The 20960-nt window shown below is 42.4% G+C and overlaps 1 protein-coding gene across 4 annotated transcripts; it reads right to left on the bottom strand.

The window, feature by feature from the left end:
• Positions 1–1474: 1474 nt before the first annotated feature.
• LOC311048242 (cryptochrome-1-like) lies at positions 1475–18642 on the bottom strand. Of its 4 annotated transcripts, XM_084061377.1 has the most exons (16): positions 18547–18642; positions 16389–16588; positions 12801–12909; positions 12219–12361; positions 11513–11697; positions 10740–10837; positions 8405–8545; positions 7629–7940; positions 6958–7109; positions 6418–6620; positions 5920–6018; positions 5707–5811; positions 4859–4971; positions 3359–3623; positions 2544–3175; positions 1475–2154 (listed from the first exon to the last, which is right to left on the bottom strand). In XM_084061377.1, exons 1-15 carry the CDS (start codon positions 18601–18603, stop codon positions 3171–3173), a joined length of 2187 nt encoding a protein of 728 aa, XP_083917503.1. In that variant the 5' UTR covers positions 18604–18642; the 3' UTR covers positions 1475–2154; positions 2544–3170. The 4 variants fall into 4 exon arrangements, with proteins under 4 accessions (XP_083917503.1, XP_083917502.1, XP_083917504.1 ...); XM_084061376.1 differs by having other exon boundaries at positions 2544–3623; XM_084061378.1 differs by lacking the exons at positions 2544–3175; positions 3359–3623.
• Between the last annotated feature and the right edge of the window lie 2318 nt (positions 18643–20960).

Genomic DNA, 20960 nt, shown 5'->3' with positions numbered 1-20960 from the left:
ATTTCAACAATAAAAAAACAAAAGAAAAAGAAAACGGTGTCATTGAGAGCATTTATTTTCAGCTTTTGGACACAAACATATAGAGCACAACGCTCTAAAATAGACAAATAGACAGACCACAATACATCATCTAATAGAAATTAGACGCATATCATGAGGTTTAAAGCAGACATTGTTTTGGTAATGTGGTATAAAAAAGGAAAGAAGTAATATACAGGCCAATAAAACACTGCTAAAACACATGTGTGGTTCGCTCCAGTAGTTACCCTCAAAAAAGTTGAGGAAAGACAACGCAGGCAACCAATCGGAAGCGAGCGGTGGTCTGACTGAACTGGAGGTGGCCTAGTTTGACAAACTGTAAACCCAAAAATGCAAGTTGTGGTAAGAAAACCTCAACAATTTAACTTAAGGAATAAAACAATATTATATAACATAGTAACTAAGTCACTGAATGGTCCATTTCACGACTGTTCTACAGCAAGAATAACATTCACCCATTCGCCAGAAGACGAGATGCATGTCCTCGCTGTCAGGTGGAAACCTTGTATGTCCAAAACCATCACTTTTCAGGAAATGCCCCAAACCTGGCATCCCTATTTTGGGTAAGAACTTTGAAAGATTTTCAAAAATAGTGAAAATAGCAGATCTACAAGCTCACAACTTATATAGCTTGTATAGATTTGCTATTTGTGTTATTTTTGCATGGCGCTGTCAGATGACAAGAGGAAACTGGGCTTTCATTTATGAAAAAACATTAAAAAGATGGAATATGGAGATACAAGGTTTCTGCCCAACAGTGACAATATATTACAAAGTAGATACAGTGTTCTACACAGCAGAATAGCAAACAGCAATATACATTAGCTCTGCAAAAATGTAAGGGTTGCAGAACATTTTACCCCAAGAGGACTTCTTTTTAGGGGTTAATTGGGCCAATTCCACTTATTATCTAATGTCATTGGATCATAACTGGATCTTCTCATTGAATGAGAAGAATTTTAAACCACTTTCATTCAACCTGGCGTCCTTACTTTGGGCATGTTGCGAAAATGTTTCCAAAAAAATAAATTGTACAGTGAGCTTGTAGATCAGCTTGCACGTCACGTACTGCGAATTAAGGTCCTTACACAACATGAGCGTTTTTAATTAATCCATTAATTTGCCTGTTTGCGTCATAAATGAACACTAAGGATTTTACAGTGTAGATTGAAGTCCCAGAGATTAAAAACAAAAGAGATAAAAAACATTAAATTGGGGTCTGTGGCCTAATCTAACAGGGGCTTGTTGAAATTTAGAACGTTGAGAATATCCTTTAGACAGAATTCTATCTTCCTTTCTGGTGGTGTCCAAAACTGTCCCCATCTTCATGCAAACCACACACTATAATATATCCACGTGTCACACTCTGTACAAAACATGTCCTATAACAGACTGTTGTTAACAGTGGTTCTCAAACATTGTCATGTCATGACAGCTGACCCTTATCTGAAATATTTTGTGCTAGGGACTCCCATATTAGAAGATTTGATTTTCAAAATGATTCCAAAATGTTCAAGATTTTTCAAAAACCTAAAGAAAATAGCCGGTCTACGAGCTTGTAGATCGGCTATATAATAGCCGAAATACAAAATAGGGTTAAAGTGCCCGAACCGATTTTGATACATTATGAACTCCTTTTGCTGGGGACCCTCCTGGAACCCCCCCAAGGACCCCTGGGGGTCCCCGGACCCCACTTTGAGAACCACTGTTCTATAATGATCAGCTGACAGTAGTGTGAGAACAGCCAACTCCCACTGAGGTATCACAACTGTGTAATGCCTTCAGACACACCTGGTCATGTGGTCCACATTGAGCTTGTCCATAGCAGGCTGTGCATTCAACTGTTTACCAACTGTATTTAATCATCGTTCATTATACTGGGCTTAAACTTGGAATGTCCATGTCAAAGCACTTTCATAAACATTTTGTACAAATATATGTCTATATATATTATATATATATATATATATATGAAGAGATCTTTATTTACCTACAAAAATGTAAAAGCTCGTCTTTTTTCATATGGTTACTATGTACAGCATGTATAAATATCTCTGATGGGGCAGCACCTCAGGACGACACAGCCATCAGCTGTTCCTGTCCACCGGCATCCTTCTGAAATACAAGTAGAAGACAACAGGAATAAGTCCAGAACTCTCAGCTTTCCTACTCTCTGTAATGTTCAAGTAAATCCTTAATGTGCTGCAAGAATAGAGGGTCGATGATATTACGCCATGAATTAGACGGAGCTAACAGTAAATGGAGGATGGAAAACAGTAGATTGTTTATCAGCTTGTTTATTGTTTAACAAAATGATGTCTAAAATGTAGCAAATGCTATAGTATTTCTCTATTGGAGTCAACAACATTTTTGCAGGTTGGGGCAATAAATGTGCCTCCTATAATTCGGGTTCCCAAACTTTTTAGGCCGTGAAATGGTCACATAATTGAGTGCAAAGAAAACAATTTAGTGCTACAAGGTAAACATCAAACCTAACATCTCACTCTATCTTTCAAATGTTCATTTGCATAGTTTGGGAGCCAGGTGGGAGAAGAGTATAGGATGCTTGCGGCGTTGGATCACTGTGTTATAGGGAAGCAAGGGACAGACTATCTGCGTTAGCTGATCTAAGTTGGCAGAAAGGTGGGTGTGGGGTTGTAATCATGTCCTGAAGTATGGGGGTGTCATGCCCTTGATTGGCTTGTAGGTCATCACCAATGTTTTGAACTGGGTGCGGGCTAGCAATCAGAAGCCAGTGAAGGGAACGTAGAAGAGGGGAGATGAAGAGGGCTGCGGCAATCTGGATGAGTTACAGTAGTCAAGCTTTCAGATGACTGAGACCTGGATAAGAACCTGGGCAGACTCCTTGGTGAGGAAGGGCCTGATAATCTGGATGTTATAAGGTGTAAGTGATCGCTGCAATGTGTGCCTTGAAGGACAGTTGACTGTCCAGGACAACAGCCAGGCTCTTGCCAGTTGGAACAGAAGCCACCAGGGAGCTAGTGGAATGTAAAGATCCTGCAGAGGGCTTTCCATGGAAGAAGAGAGGCTCAATCTTTTCTGCGTTGAGCTTGAGGTGGCGGGAAGACATCCACTGTGAGATGTCAGCCAGGCATACACCGATGCACTCTTCAACCTGTGCGGCAGAGGGCGGGAAGGAGAAAAACAGCTGAGTGTCATCAGCCTAACAGTTATTGGAGAGCTTGTGAGCAGAGATGACAGAGCCAAGAGATCTGGTGTAGAGAGAAAAATGGAGGGGGGACAAGTACAGAACCCAGAAGGACCCCGGTCAAGAGGGTATGGAGGGATGAAAGCAAACCTTTCCATGAAACCTGGTAGTTCCGACCACTCAAGTAGGACGAGAACCACTTGAGTGCTGTCCCAGTGACACCAAGGTCAGAAAGGGTGTCAAGGAGAAGCTGATGGTTCACTGTGTCAAATGCTGCAGATAGGTCTAGAAGGATGAGGAGTGAGGAGTGGAAGGCATCCTGAGCAGCATGGAGTGCTTCTATGATTGCGAGAAGTGCTGTTTCAGTGGAGTTGGCTGGCTTGAATCCTGACTGGTTGGGATACAACAGGTTATTCTGTGAGAGGTAAAGAGAAATCTGGTTAGAAACAACTCATTCAAGAGTTTTGGAAAGGAGTAATACCGGTCTTTAGTTCTTGACGAGGGGTCAAGACAAGAGTTTCTTTTTTTAAAGATATGTTTTGGGGCTTTTACGCCTTTATTTTGACAGGACAGAAGGCTGACAGGAAATGGGGAGAGATGGGGGGGAGACATACAGCAATGGTCATCGGGAACGGGAGTCAAACGCTGTCAAGCTGGATTACCAGCATATGTGATATGCGCCTGGACCGCTAGCGCTAGGCCAGCGGACACCCCAAGACAAGAATTGGTTTTAAGGAACTGAGTAACTCTGGCTGACTCGAAGGCAGATGGAATGCAGCTTATGGATGTGTTGTTGATAATGGTGGTAATGAATGGGAGTGGCGCAAAGTCCAAGAAGATGCAGCACACACCTGTAGTGGAGAGGTGCCAACGATTATAGAGACTTTAGATAGAAAACTTGTGACTTCGGATGCAATTACATAGAGATGGAAAACTACCAACGTTTCAGCAGTCAGTCTGCCTTCTTCAGGGTTGAATGAATGGGAGTAGATCAGCGGCAATGGTCTTGAGGACCATTCTAACCTCTCAGATGGGATGAAGATCAGCATCTCTAAATCTGAGGCCATGGTTCTGAGCAGCAAACCAGTGGATTGTTCACTCTGGGTAGGAAAAGAGGTCTTGCGATACTTGAAGGAGTTCAAGTATCTCAGGGTCTTGTTCACGAGTGAGGCGAGGACGGAGTGGGAGCAGCAGGAGCAGTACTGCATTTGTGGTACTGCGTTTGTTGTTATGATGAATAGAGAGCTGAGTTAGAATGCAAAGCTCTATCTCCCGGTCAATCTTCGTTCCTTCTCTAATCTATGGTCATGAAATGTGATCATGAACAAAATCGCAGATACAAGCGATGGAAATTTGTTTTCTTTTTTTGGCTGGCATCTCCCTTGGGGATAGGATGAGAAGTGCAGTCACCCGGGAGAGACATACCGTACATAGAAAGGAGTATTTTCCTTTTCTTCATGTGTCTGATTGTCATTGGGAAAAATGCAGCCTGGCATATGGGCATTAGAGAATGGTTTGTGATCAAACTATTTAAAAAACGACATATTCAGCTGAAATAAGTGTAATTATTATTTTTCAAACATCTCATTTGGTAATTTTTAGGTCATATAGCACAGTCATGCGATGAATTATAAATAACCCTTTACTGACCTGCTTGCTTTGTCGTTGAACTTTGCAGGCTGAAAAAGAGTCGGTGTCTCTGCCCTGTTCGGACTCGCGCGGCCTTTTCAGCGAGCTGCGCCCAGCACCGCGTATCAACGCACCTGACAGGAAACCAATACAAAAGCAAGGAGACTCATTTTACTGTTGCACAAAAGAATTTAAAGCTGTGATCCAGAACAGTAATATTTCTTCATTTCATCTTCTTCATTTCCACTATTTCTCCAGCACAAATTACTTACTGCATATATCTCTGCTGTCGGGCAGAAACCAGCTACAGTATGTCCAAAATATTAACTTTTCAGAAAAAAAGAAAAAAAAAGGAAAATGGAAAAAAATGTTTTTAGAACACAATACTGCCTCATCAAAGTTGGTACGGTGACTTTATACATTGTAAGCTACTTAAATGTGTCCTTATATTATCATCACTTTACCCAAATACAGCTCAAGTGGAGTTTCCGTCTGACTTCGCCATTCTAATCAATGATGGACAAACCACCTGACTCCACAAGTTGGAGTTAGATGGATTGTCAGACAGTTTGAAGATCCAATGGAGTTAGGAGGTTTAGTCAGAAGCGATTTTTTAATGCTTTCATTGGTTCAATATTTGTAAAACCCACACAAAGACGTAAAGGATGTTGAATAGCACTGATTTATAAATAAATAAATAAAAAAAGTTGAAAAATGGAGATTGCTGGTTTCTGCCCGGCAGTGACAATATGATTGTTCAGTGAAACACAGAAATGAACTGAACTCAACTATAACAGCAGTTCAATTTACAAATGTTATACATAAAAAAAAAATGTATTCCAGTGAGCAGAAATAAAATTACTCCAAACCTGGATTCTGAGGCACAGCAAACTCTTGGCTGCTTCCTGTCTGGCAAACCTCCTGATTAGTTGTTCCTCTCTGTGACCTCGTTCCACTAGGGTTATCTCTACAACCTGGAGAGAAGAGACGAAAAGAGAATTAGTATTATTCAGAGAGGTGTTAACAAAGTTACAAAACATTTAAAACATATAAGCTCTTGGTAATTTGCTCCGGGTACTCACCTTGATGTGCACTGGCCCCACATGGTCTTTTAGTAGTGGAACAGCACCTGATGACATTCAAGTCCTCAATGGGACCCGATGGCACCGCTGCCAACAAGCCTACAAAGGATCAACATTAACTGTCAGAGCCAAAACACATGGAAATTGTGACTATTTAAAAAAAAAAAAATTTCAATAGTGTATGGCTCATGTCTTAAATGAGGCTTAACAAATGGAGAAATACACAGAAACTATTTTTTTCAATATCATGTCTAGAGCCTCTGCTCAATGATTGCAGGTGTGTCGCTCCAACCCACTGCATAGGAAAGTGACACCAAAAATGGAACTATTGAGGCTTGAGGCGCTCAGAGCACTCTGCCAAAAATGCAGAGAGTGCTGAAACGCAATGAGGAGCGCTCCAGCGTGTCTTTACCATAGAAATGCATGGCAGAAAGGCACTGGCAGCTCAAAACAATGCTTTGGATGCCTCCCCATAAAGAGTGCTGTGGTGTTCCTTACTTAAGCCTCTGTATCGTGACAGCTGCTGGTAGATCTGTCTCATCCTCTCGATGTTGAGGCGGCTGGCTTCTGCGTGGTTCACCATGGGCTTGGGGTAGTCCTGTCCCACAATGCAGTGTGCATCCCGCTGCACCTCCTCCGGGGCGTTCCAGGGGTCGTAGATGTACTTTGCCGGGAAATTTCGGAGGACAGGTAAGTAGCGTCTGCAAGCACATGGAGACATTACAACCACAGCACCACATCACAATGGCCACAAGCAGGCAGAGTATATTGTTAAAGAATCTAACCACCTACCTGGCATCCCTATTTTGGGCATGGCATTATATTGTACAATAGTCAAAATATTCAACTCTCTTTTTTTCTTTTTCTTTTCAATTTCAAAAAGTTGTAAAAATAGTGAAAATAGCCAATCTACGAGCTCACATGTAGGTCGGCTATTTTCGCTATTCGTCGTACAAGAAGTATATAGTGTGTAGGGGGCTTCTGATTTTCTCTCTGATCCCCTACACGCGTGGTTACACATGACTACATCATGTTTACCTGATGTAGTCTCCGTTTGGGTCGATGCGTCTTCCGGTACTAACAGGACAGTAGCAGTGGAAGAACTGCTGGAAGAAGGAACTGCACGAGTGACACATCCAGCTCCCCGCGTTCACACTCCAATCTGCATCCAACAGCAGGTCCTCAAACACCTACAAATGAATCAACACTCACATCACTAACAGCTCCTCAAACACCTGCAAATGAATCAACACTCACATCACTAACAGCTCCTTAAACACCTGCAAATGAATGAACACATCACTAACAGCCCCTCAAACACCTGCAAATGAATCAACACTCACATCACTAACAGCTCCTTAAACACCTACAAATGAATCAACACTCACATCACTAACAGCTCCTCAAACACCTGCAAATGAATCAACAGTCACATCACTAACAGCTCCTCAAACACCTGCATGAATCAACACACATGTAACAGCCATATTAAGAATTATATCCAATCCACAACAGCAGATCTATAAGCTCACAACGTGTCGTGATGCACTATTTCCGCTATTTTTGTGCAACAAAGTTGTACAACAAAGTATTAAATAGGGCTCGAGTGGTTCATCGGACAAATCAATTTAGTCTATTAGAATTATTTCACGTAGATTTGCTGATGTAGTAGCCTATATATAAAACATATGAACGGATAATTCCACTACCTTCATGCCTTCCTCCCAGCTAATCCACAGGTCACCTCTGGTCAGGAAGCAGGCCACGGCGTGTCTGGCAAGGTGGTGGATCCAGCCCTCCTGCCTCAGCTGGGTCATGATGGCGTCGATCCAGGGGAAGCCCGTCCTGGCCTCGGCCCACTTGGCCAGCGCCTCAGGGTTCCTGTCCCAGGGGATGCGGATGCAAATGGGGTTGCCGTCCATGCGGTCGAAGCGCGGGTTGTTGGTGGCGGCCGCGTAGAAGAACTCGCGCCACAGCAGCTTGTCGCACAGAGAGACGGGGAGGCTGCCGTCCTGTTTCACCTGGCAATGGGCATGTCATTATATAGGTGAAAGATTTCTGTGAATAACATTTAAATATGAATAAGTAAATAAACAAATCACAGAATTTCATTAAATGTTAGACGAAAAAAAAAAAAAAAAAGGAAACAAAACAAAAATCTTAACGAATCCCAACATTTCAAATCTTCAAAACAATTCACGTTACACATTTTTTTAAATAAAAAAGTAAAGTAGTAACGAAAAAAAGCAGATCTACAAGCTATACAAGAGCTTGTAGATCTTCTCATTTTGGGGGAAATATGACTTAATTGGTTAAAAGAAACCTCTCGCTGCTGAAGGGCATTTCAGTTGATTATCATACCGGTAGTCTAGATTCAGAAATATTTGTATTACAGTATAACCCATATGAACATAATTAACATCTATTTCTCTGTGTTCCTACATTTCCCATGATGCATTGTGACCTGGCACACCCTTATACACACCTTCTTGTAGAGCTCGGCCAGCTTGCTGTAGAAGAGACGGCAGGACAGGCAGCCGAAGCGCAGGTAGGGGCTCAGACCCAGGTTGCTGGGCAACAGGGGGTTGGAGCTGACTTTAGGACGCTCAAAATTCATCTGCCATGCCTAGAACACACAGAGAGCAGGGGTCAAAGGTCAGCGTTCAGTGACCTTTACCTCTATCAAAAGAGCTGTTTCTGGCCCAAAAACAAATACAAAATACAAACTCCCTCTGTCTCATTACATTACATTACATTACAGTCATTTAGCAGACGCTTTTATCCAAAGCGACTTACAATAAGTGCATTCAACATAGGTAGGGAACGAAACTACTAATCACCAGAGGTCTTAAGTGCATTCCTGTAAAAACAAGCAACCAAGAGCATACCTAGCGCTAAGGTAAAAGTGCAATATATCAGCTATCTACTTTCATAAACACATGAGATAAAATAGCCAAATCAAATGAGCACAAGCTAATAGATCCAATACAACAATACAACAATAGTTCCTACAACTAGTTAACAACAAGTAGGCCAGGCAAAGAGGAAGGGTAGTGTTTCCTGAAGAGGTGGGTTTTCAGCCTGCGGCGAAAGATGGGCAGTGACTCTGCTGTCCTGACATCAGTGGGAAGTTCATTCCACCACTGTGGGGCCAGAACAGAAAAAAGTCGTGACCGTGTCGATCGACCAGAAGGACCGTTGAGTGGGGAGGGAGTGAGTCGCCCCGAGGTGGCAGACCGGAGTGGTCGGGCAGGGGTGTGGGCATTGACCAAAACCCGGAGGTAAGAAGGAGCTGTTCCTTTCACTGCCCTATAGGCTAGCACCAGGGTTTTAAACTGAATGCGAGCCGCTACGGGGAGCCAGTGCAGAGAACGGAGAAGGATAGTTGTGTGAGAGAACTTGGGGCGGTTGAACACCAGACGAGCCGCAGCTTTCTGAACAAGCTCCAGAGGTCTGATGGCAGATGCCGGAGCACCAGCCAGGAGGGAGTTGCAGTAGTCCAGGCGGGAGATGACCAGAGCCTGGATGAGCACCTGGGCTGCCTTCTCCGTGAGGAAGGGGCGAATTCTCCTGATGTTGTAGAGGAGGAATCTGCAGGACCGTGTCACTGATGCGATGTTAGCCGAGAACGACAGTTGATCGTCCAGGGTCACACCCAGATTCTTCGCAGTCCGAGTTGACGTCACCACAGCGTTCTCAATGGTGATGGCCATGTCTCGGTGAGGACAGCCCTTCCCTGGGATGAACATCAGCTCGGTCTTGTCCAGGTTGAGCTTCAGGTGGTTCGTCGACATCCACTCCGAGATGTCAGCCAGACAAGCAGCAATGCGTGCCTCCACTTGTGTGTCAGAGGGGGGGAATGAGAGGATCAGCTGGGTGTCATCGGCATAGCAGTGGTAGGAAAAGCCATGGGAGCGGATGACAGCACCAAGAGATGTAGTGTAGAGAGAGAAGAGAAGAGGACCCAGAACCGAGCCTTGGGGAACCCCAGTAGTGAGCCTGTGTGGTTCTGACACAGACCCTCCCAGCATCACCTGGTAGGAGCGACCCGTCAGGTAGGATGCAAACAGGGAGAGTGCAGAGCCCGAGACACCCATCCCCTCGAGAGTGGAGAGGAGGATCTGATGGTTCACTGTGTCGAACGCTGCAGACAGGTCCAGGAGTATCAGGACAGAGGAGAGAGAGTTCGCTCTAGCGGCATGGAGCGACTCCGCCACTGCCAGGAGGGCAGTCTCTGTTGAGTGACCCACTTTGAACCCAGACTGGTTGGAGTCCAGGAGGTTGTTCTGGTGGAGATACGAGGACAGTTGTTTGAACACAGCACGTTCGAGAGTTTTAGATAGGAAGGATAGAAGGGAAACCGGTCTGTAGTTCTTGACTTCAGAGGGGTCAAGTGTCGGTTTCTTTAGGAGGGGGGTGACTCTGGCAGTCTTGAAAATAGAGGGAAAGTAACCAGATGTCAGAGAGGTGTTAATAAGGTGGGTTAAGAAGGGAAGAAGTTCAGGTGCAGTGGACTGCAGCAGAGGGGATGGGACAGGGTCCAGAGAGCATGAGGTGGGGCGGCTAGAGGTAACAAGGAGAAGGACCTCGTTAGGGGAAAGGGGAGAAAAGTGGGATAGAGAGGTGGAGGGGGGGGGGGAGGAGTAGATGAAGCTAGAGAGGGGAGGGTGGAAGACGGACGGGTGTGGGTAGTGCGCAGGGCACCAGCCGGGGGAGGAGGGAATGAGGATCGGATATCGGACTCTTAGTGTGAGAATATCTGTACACCCCAGTGGTGTTGAAATGGCTAAACTGTGTGTGTGCGTGCGTGCGTGTTGTACCGTCGAGACATCGGGACCCAGTTGACCTTCTATTCGAGCCAGAGCTTCAGTTTCACCACCTGGCCACACGGCGGCGTCCAGCCCCTCTGTGTCGAAGCCTGCCATGAAACACAAAATAAATACATGGTCCTATGGATCTACTGTATTTCACATGATAAATCTATCTGTAAATGGACAAAATCTCTGCGTATCTGTGTGCCTCGCATATCTGGAGCAGCACACTGTCAGATCAGTGGTTGTCCAGAACCACGAATCCACAAATGTCCAATAAATACCACTAAGTAATAGCTTAAAGTAACTATGATGTTCCATTGATCCAAGGAGGAACACAAGTGACTTGACTTCTGGGGGTCCCTGGAACAAAACATTTTGAGATGGGGTCCGCAGCCAAATACATGCCTACATGCCGCGGACCCCCATCTCAAAATATGTTGTTCCAGGGACCCCCAGAAGCACAGATCGAAGTAAAAAATGTTCGCTTGAAAACACACATATATATATATATATATATTCAAAGATTTGCACAAATTCTTCACGATTTTTCAAAGAAATAGCAGATATACAAGCTCATAGCGCGGCACTCGGTGCCGCGCTATGAGCTTGTATATCTGCTATTTTTTGAAAAGCCAAAGAAATCTTAAAATGCCACAGATGCGTTCCCAGATTGAATGGGTTAAAAGTGTGCAGTGTTTTGGGGTGTTGTGTGTGTGTGTGTGTGTGTGTGTGTGTGTGTGTGTGTGTGTGTGTGTGTGTGTGTGTGTGTGTGCTCTCACCAAGCTCCTCCAGGAGGGGGACGCTGTACTTCCTCCTGCACTCCTCCGTGACGGGGGTGACACAGGCGCCCATGGTGGTCCGGGTTAGGGGCTCCGCGGGGGGGTCCGGCGGGGGCATGGAGCTCACCAACGCCTGGAAGCGCTTGAAGGTCAGTGGAGGCTGACCCCCGTTCAGCTCAATGATCCTTGAATATCCCACCAAAGAAAAACACATTATGAGAGAATGTCTTGAGAGACTTGAGTCAGTCAGTCAGTCAGTCAGTCAGTCAGTCACTCAGTCACTCAGTCACTCACTCACACGGACGAGATCCTAAACCAATCACAATGAGCCCCGTTTCAGGTTTTGAGGGATGGCGTATAGCGCCAATCTAACACAATTATATTTCACACGTCTAATACAGCCTGCCGCAAAGCCATTGTGAGTTGTATGACTCAACGTGCACGTGTGGGCCCATGCACGCTTCTCACGGTTCTCAGCCTAATACTTTGTCCGTGTACTGTGTTATAAGCTGATAACTTTCACACAAAATATGTTTACTTCACTACATTTCTAGGAAGGGACAAAAATATGTTATGAATTAACCACTCGTGCCCTATTTCAAAAATAGTGAAAATAGCCAATCTGCAGACACACACACAGACACACAGACACACACACACACACACACACACACACACACACACACACACACACACACACACTCACTTGTCCAGGTCATAAAGTGTGTGTGAGGTGCGCGTGATGACGTCCACTCCAGCTTCCTCAGCCAGTTTCTTGATGGCAGCGTCTCTGTCCTTTCCGAAGGGCTCCGAGTCACATTCAAACGTCAGGCGATTGACGTTCCACTCCTGTATGGACACACAACATTCTCACCTGTGAGCTCTGGTCAGACATATCAATGTACATCTGTTCTTTAGTGATACTTATCTGATTATAATTGCCATTTAACCCATTAAGACCTGAGGCCGATTCTATAAATGCTTTCTAAATCAGTAGTTCTCACTTTCAAGATTTTCCAAAAATGTCGATAAATAGCAGATGTACAAGCTTGCAGCGCGGCACGAAGTGACGTGCTGTGAACTTGTAGATCTGCTATTTTTAATAGCCAACGCAAAATGACGCTTAATCTGTCTTTTCTTAAATGTTTTAGAAACAACAACAACAGCAAGGCACTCTTCCAGAGTTACAGTTAAAATTCCAACATTTAAATTGCCTTGTTCAAGGTGTAACTATTAAAAGCTCTGACCTGATTGGACTACATGGCCAGAGAGGCCGGATGTTGTTTACCTTGAATAGTCGAGGGAAGATGTTGGCTGGCTGCCCTCGGATGACGAACAGACGAGAGTTGAGCTTGCGTAGGCTAGCGTCCAGATCCTCCAGACACTGCAGCAAGAACCTGAAACAACAACAACAACAACACATGTCTGTAAACCAGGGGTTCCCAACCTTTTCCGGATCAGGGCCCACCCTAACCTGACACAGCCAGATCCGAAAAGCTGCTTCACACATTTGTTTCACAGGAACGTAGTTACTCAATACCGCCCCCATCTGGCAGAGTCAGGTTAGGCCCACCCACCTGACCACTTAACACGGCAGCCGTTGAAAATAGCCGATCTACAAGCTCACAACGCGTCGCATAGATCTGCTATTCTCTAAAGATTTTTTTATACATTTGCAAACTTGTGAAATGGGACTTTCTGCATAATGAGTACTTTGTACTTTTGGTACTTTAAGTGCATTTTGATACCAATACTTTTGTACTTTTACTTGTAACAGAGTATTTCCAGATTGCAATATTGATACTTTTATAAATGTTGTACTTTTTCCACCACTGTGTATCACATCATCATGGGTATCATAATATTATGACTTGGAGGCATTCAACATGACTGGACCCTTTATTTGCTTGCTGTCCTATGACACCCAGTGGCCTACAGTGGAACTGCTCATAGATAAGCAGGAGCAGTTTAACTGTAACAAATCAGTTAAATACTGAATATGACCCACTGTAGATTAAATGACGTTAGGGTTGTACCAGTTGAATATGAATATGTATTGGCAATCTGCCTTTGCCAATTTAAAGGAGATCTTTGGGCTGCTCTTCAGCTTTTTTTGTGTTTGATCCTTTTTGACAGATACTGTATGTACCAAAGTATATGCATCATCAAGATGACATATAGGATAAGGAATAGAGGGCAACCTATGTGAGACAAGATAACTTAAAAAAAAGCATTAAACGCACAATTCACTTGTCAAGTGCAGTAGCTCTGTGAAGAAAGCAGAAGAGCTGGGGAGCTCTGGAACATTTTAAGCTGTATCCAAGGTACTTTTCTAAATGATATCGGTATTGGAAAACAACTGTAATTAAGTAAGATGTAATCACATTTGGAAGTTAATTATGATGAAAAACATTGGATGATCATCATGGCTTTTGTCATTTGAGGTGTGTGTGTGCAATTGGTTGACAGACAGACAGACAGACAGACAGACAGACAGACAGACAGACAGACAGACAGACAGACAGTAGAGAAATCCATTTTATAGGATATGAAGACTGAAGTAGTTCTAGACTTGTGAAGTTGTGATCCTGATCAATAATCTAACTGGTTTGCAACCGTCTGAGTCTGACTGATGGTCCCCACACGCACGCACGCACACACGCGCACACACACACACACACACACACACACACACACACACACACACACACACACACACACACACACACACACACACACACCGTGCTCTTCACGGTTAGTTGCTTAGTTTTACGTTTTACCATTAGATAGCAGCAGTTTGAGATTCCGCCTAAATTTAGGTCATCTCCGCAGCAACCAGTGACTCAGAACTCTCCATTGGCCCACTAACCTGCCTCTCATTGTGGTCCCTGTTGGCACCCTGGAAACTCCCGGAATGAAAGGAACAATATGTTCGCGTAGCGGCCCGAACCCATTAAAAAATCAGATTTTTCTATGCTCCCCACGACGCACGCACACACTAACGCACGCACGCACGCACGCACGACCATATCATTCTTAACAACACACCTCAGTGTGAATTTATCCATTTTTGACTCAAGAGAGTTAGTGTTTTGTGTTTGGTTTACACTGAGCATCACTATGGAAATAAGAGATACATTTTAAGTGCTATCCTCTGGATTTTTTATTGTTGTCATGGGATGATGTAAAGGGAATATATGACGCAAATAAGCCCTTGGGCTTTATGATGTTTTATCCTCTGAGATGCTATGACTATGTATGTCAGGAAAGTGCTACTGTGCTCTTTTTTATGTAATGTCACCAAATAAAAGCTATGCTAAAGCTATGTTGATGAATTGAATACTTACTGTAGGACCACAATGGAAACAAGACCCCAGGACTTTTTTGTGTTATCCTCTTAGCTTTAATGTCTTACTGTACCACCTGCTGTTTACATTTCTGACTAATGAAATATTCAACCAATCAAAACAGTACAATGTGTATTGTAACATACAAAAGGACAACTTCTGGGTATTGTAGTCCACAGGGTATTGCAGTCCACAGTCCCAAACGGGTCAGAGAATAAAGCAAAATACAACAGGACGTGTATCCGTGTCTCTGAGATCCTGAACCAATCAGAGCTGTTTTGCTGTTTATCGTCAAAAGAACACGATGCCCCGTTTCAGGTTTGTAGGGATGGAGTATAGCGCCAATCTAACACAATCTAATAGCCTGCCACGAAGCCATTGTGAGTTGTATGACTCAACGTGCACGTGGGCCCATGCGCACTTCACACGTTGCATCCCATGCGTGTCAGACAAAGCACTATCCACCTGACCTAAATTATGGAGTTTTCATCCTAATACTTGGTCATTACAGTGTTATATCATATGTTTTGCACAGTGGTGGAAAGTAACCAAGTACATTTCCTTATATGATTGAGTTACTTTTCTTTTTTTTTATACTTATTCTTTCTCTTCCGCACTGTAACTGTATATGTTATTTTTTACTTATTTTGTTTTATGCATCCTAATGTCACTGTATAATTGAATTTCCTTTGGGTGATGTTCTGTGTAAAGCACATTGAATTGCCTTGTTGTTGAAATGGGCTATACAAATAAAACGTCCTTGCCTTACTTGAGTACTGTATTTTTTTGTTAGTATTTAATTTTTGTTTTTTATATCGTACTTTTGACTTCACCACATTTCTAGGGAGGGACTCTTTATGACCGAAACTTTCAAAAACATATTATGAATTAAACACTTCTGCCCTACTTCAAATATAGTGAAAATGGCCAATCTACAGGCTCACAACACGTCACAGAGCGATGCGTGTAGATCGACTCTTTTCAATATTTTGGAACATTTCTGGAAATGTACCTTGTAATCTGTACTTTTGAATACTTTACTACTACTATACTATTAACTTGAGTATATACTTTGTCCACCACTGATCATGCATGTCTTGCTCGACAAAAACCTACTTAGTTTCACCTGAAATAATTTTACTTTGTTTATCTATTAATTGATTTTGTTAACACTTGAGCCCTAGCATCTCTGATCTGGGCATAATAGGCAAACACTCTGTGAAAGTAGCAGATCTACAAGCTTACAATGTGTCACGTAGCTATGCATTGTGAGCTTGTACATCGGCAATTTTTCGTGACGATATAGTGTAAATCAAAAACATAAGGCGAGCATAATATGCTTTGGTGTCAAGCGAGATACAAGCTCACAATGCATCATGATGCTACGAGTTGTGAGCTTGCAGATTGCCTATGTTATGTATTATATCAAATTGAATATTTTATTAAGATTAAAACAAATGTATAATTTATTTCATTTGCTCGATGAACTGCTGCACCTCTAACACACACACACTTTCTCTCTCTCTCACCTCCAGCGGTTGACCCCAAGGTTGGACGCCCCGGCAAACCAGGGGTCCAGGAAGTAAACACAGCGTAGCGTGTCGGCGCCGCGCGCCGCCTCCAGCAGGGAGGGGTTGTCATGGAGACGCAGCCCCTTGCGGAACCAGTGGATGGAGTTGATCTTGTTGGGGGCCATGGTGGGGGGTGGGGGGCACACAGCGACGGCTTTCTAAAGAAAGTGTTAGAATAGTTAGCATATAAATGAGTATTATATAAATGAGTAGTATGTATCTGTTATTTCTCATAATGTGGTTCGCAAACTAAACTTTTTAATGTCGAGGACCACCAAATGAATATGCAGGCTACTTGGCCGCGGACCCCCATCTGAAAATATTTTCTGTCAGGGACTTGTGGTGGAATTCACGGTCAATCAGTAATAGGAAATAACGTGGTCAGAGCACTACTTAGAGAAGGTGGTGGTGTTGGTGCTTTAATACATTAGTGGACAGGGGAGATGTTGTACATTGACTACGCACAGGCCTGTGGTAGGAATCAGACCATAGTTATACTGTCATGTTACAAGGACAAGCTGTGAAGCCATGAACAGCAGAGTCAGGACAGCAGAGTCACTGCCCATCTTTAGCCGCAGGCAGAAAACCCACTTCTTTAGGAAACACTACCCTGACCCTTCCTCTTAGCCTTGCGTACTTGTTGTCAATTATTTGTATGAGCTCTTGTTTTATTGGCTCTTGTTTATTTGATACACTTATTTGATTTAGCTCTTGCTCATTTGATTTTCCTATTTGTCTCATCTGTTTAAGAAAGTAGGTAGCTGATATATTGCACTTTTACCTTAACGCTAGGTATGCTCTTGCTTGTTTGAGAAGAGAATGCACTTAAGACTTCTGGTGATTAGTAGTTTTCTTGCCTACCTTTGTTGAATGCACTTATTGTAAGTCGCTTTGGATAAAAGTGTCTGCTAAATGACTGTAATGTAATGTAATAAACAATAGCTATCTACCTAAGAGAGACATCTTGGCTTTTACGTCATGTAAAATATAATGTATCATAGGGCACAAGGATGAATAACAAAAGATGAACAGCATAATGTACTGGAAATAAGGTTACAACCAATCATAATAACATAATATAATTTCTTCCTCAGACCCCTCAAGGTGTGCAGTGTTAAAATGTTTCCAAAATAGCCTATTCCACATGGGAGCAACACTTTGAGAACCATTGATATGTACACAGGCAAATCATCAATCTGTAAGTTTTATGTCTGTTCTAAGATTCGATCCCGGGTTCCAAAGATCTACTGGTCATACAATAGTGCAATCTTCACTTTACCAGGGGAGATATTGCACATGAGCTTCAAGCAGTACTGCTTCCAGGTGACCTACCTAACACCATGGTCTTAAATGTCGCACTGGAAGAGTAGGCAGGCCACCTCCAAGAGTATTAACATACGCTACGATATGCATTGATTAAAATAACTCATTCATTATATGGATTGTTAACTCTGAGAGTGTACAAAATGTACATTTATAAGACCATGTAATATATTATAATAATGTTGGCTGTGATATACAGCAAATGATCTTGAGGCAGCGCCAAATATTTCTGGGCGGAAAAAGAATGTGTCGAAGGGTATAGGATGAACCTTCCAACTAATACAAATTATTCAAAGTCAGATTACGGTTTTAAATGTTAGTGGAAAGGGATACGATGAATGTACAGAGATAGAAATTGTGTCAAATTGGAGAATGTGGGTCATTCTGAGGAGAGCACACAATCCCAGTTTGAATACAATAAGTCCAACTGATATAAAATACCATTAAAATGACAATGTCAGTATGTCAACTCAGAGATACAAAAATACATTGTATATAACTGAATAATAATAGCAACAATTTGTCAACACCGCATTGGCTATTTGAAAATAGCCGATCTACAAGCTCACATGCTATTTTCAAAACAAATCTTGGAAGACTTTTTTTTCCTTTTTTCTTTTACATTTTAACAACACAAATCTTGTATGGGGTCCCTGGCATAAAATATTTTCAGATGGGGGTCCGCAGACAAATGCATATTAATTTGCAGTCATAATTGGGTCAGTGGGAGTCCACAGGTTATACGTACTGAATTCATCCTCATACACGTTATTACAATGTTATTACCACTCACCTGGTATAAGTGATGATCTTCAGTCAGAGTTAGATTTTCATCATGTTCTTCTAGCATCCAGTGGACTTGTTGATTCTTCTGATCCTTGGAAAAGCTTCTGATGTCTTTACTGGATCTCAAAATCAGACTATGGTTTCATAACTTTTTTTTGCCAGTGCGCACGCTCTGTTTTTCCAGCACACCGGAAGTAGATGTATGATAACATAGACATGAGTTGTTAGACACAATGGTTCTGAACATGTGGGTCCCCCACATGATTTTTTTTGGGGGGTCCCCAGATGACAGTGAAGTGACAATTTAATGACTTTTAATTCCCCAGTTCATATTTGAACTGGGGGTCCCCAGTTCAAATATGATTATTTTGGGGGGGTCACATCCTGAAAAGGTTGAGAACCGCTGTAGGCCCTACTGCACTAGTAGCTTTTGCACCATAAAGTCCTGAGTGTTTTGTTCAACTTCGAGAATGTACAAAATAATGTAACCAAATGTGTGGTCGCATTTACAGTCTCGAAGTTGCAAATGCATAAAGCTCCCTCTTTATGCATAGGTCTACTATCCGATTATTTTTTGTCATGTACCATAGAAAAACAACACCATTGGTGGGTGGGTATTGATGTAAAGTGAAGTAGCCTACACTTACTCAAATGCTGTAATTAAAAGTAGGCTACATTTAGATAGGCCTAATACTTGCGTATTTCAATTTTTCTGCTACTTATACGTTTACTCCTATTATTTCAAAAATAAATATTTAACTTTATTTTTTCACTTCTGCATTTCCCCACAGCTTATGGTTACTTTGCAGAATCAGACTGTACATTGGGTACTTTAAAGTACACTGTGTTCCTAACTATTCACCTTTTCTAGGTGTTCTACTTCTATGGTTTCTGCTGGGTGTCATAATCATAACACGTCTAGTGACCTACATAATGCTCTGCTCCCATTGGTCCGTTTCAGAACGACGCAGAGAGGCCCGACTCACGTTTCCACGGCATGGACAGTGTTGCCAAAGTTGCTTGTAATGTATTGGTAGTTGAGGGTTGCGTTTTTTTGGGGGGCTTGTTTCTAAATTGTAGCATAGTTGCTTTTATTGGCAATCTGGGCTTGTTGTTTCTAAAGTGCAGTTGTATGTGGACTTCCTAATGTTTAAACCAGTGGTTCTCAAACATGTTCACGTCAAGAACTCCCAAGTTAATATGTAGCCTATTTGTCTGCGGACCCCCCCCCCATCTGAAAACATTTTATGCCATACAAGATTTGTGTTAAAATGTCAAATAGTTTTAGAGATTCTTTTGTAAAATAGCAGATCTACAAGCTCACAACGCGTGGCATCACGATTCGTTGGAATTGTAGATCTGCTATTCTAATTGCCAATGTATTATGTTTAAAGGGCGAAGGGCTTGCTTCCTTTGGGCTTATTCTTCAAATACCCGGTTGCTTGTTTCTCTCTCAAAACCTGGCAACACTGGTTTGAGGCTCAAATGTACGCCATGTTGGCTCTTTCATGTGCAGTTGCGCGAAAAGACGTCAGGTTTTATTGAAAGTAACCGTGAGCTGCTCCAGCAGGTCACTGGGGCCAAAATTTGGCTTGGAACTGTTTCACGAGTAATTTAATTATTAAGTAATTATTCACTTTATTTGAAATTCTTACAATACAATTAAAATAAATAATAATATCAAATCAAATGTAAAACAAATTGAAAGTTAGCTAATAATACAATATAATAAAGGCAACAAAAGGTTTACTAGCCAGTGGTGTAAAGTAACTAAGTACATTTACTCAAGTACTGTACTTAAAGGTACAAGGTATGTTTTTTTTTTAACTTAATACTGGAGTATTTCCAATTTTCTATACTTTCACTTCTACTCCATTACATCTCAGAGGCAAATGTTGTACTTATACTCCACTACAATTATTTGAAAGCTTTAGTTGGCCTACTTAGATTTTGATTATTATTACAAAACATGAATTAACTGACTTTTTTTGGGGTCCCGACTCCCTAACATTCATTGAGCTCTGGACTTAGTATTTTTTTTTTCGTTTCGATCCACTCCAACCCATTTTGGCCATTTGAAAATAGCCGATCTTCAAGCTCACATGCGCATTGTGAGCTTGTATCAGCTATTTTCAAAATATTTGTATACATTTTAAAACGTGTCAAATGGGACATTCTGCACAATGAGTATCTACTTTTGATAAGTACATTTTGATGCCAATACTTTTGTAATTTTACTCAAGTAAATGTTGAATACCGGACTTGTACTTGTAACAGAGTATTTCTGCATTGCAGTATTGATACTTTTACTTAAGTAAAACAATTAAGTACCCCCCCTCCACTTCTGCAAAGAAAGAATGAATTTCCATTCAGGCATGTTTGTGTGATGCCTCTTTGTGTGGGGTCCTTCGTTGACGGCTA

The sequence above is a fragment of the Gymnoscopelus microlampas genome, assembly GCF_963454915.1.
Source record: "Gymnoscopelus microlampas genome assembly, chromosome: 7".
NCBI lineage: Eukaryota > Metazoa > Chordata > Actinopteri > Myctophiformes > Myctophidae > Gymnoscopelus > Gymnoscopelus microlampas.
The sequence above is the reverse complement of the archived record's forward strand: the minus strand, read 5'-3'. Positions and strand labels throughout refer to the sequence as shown.

Excerpts from the sequence above, each read along its gene's own strand:
- LOC311048242 (XM_084061376.1), bottom strand. The coding sequence starts at position 18,603 with ATGCTAGAAGAACATGATGAAAATCTAACTCTGACTGAAGATCATCAC. Across the intron at positions 16,589-18,546 it reads AAGATCATCACTTATACCAG|AAAGCCGTCGCTGTGTGCCC; the intron begins GTGAGTGGTAAT and ends CACTTTCTTTAG. Across the intron at positions 5,812-5,919 it reads TGGGGCCAGTGCACATCAAG|GTTGTAGAGATAACCCTAGT; the intron begins GTGAGTACCCGG and ends TCTTCTCTCCAG.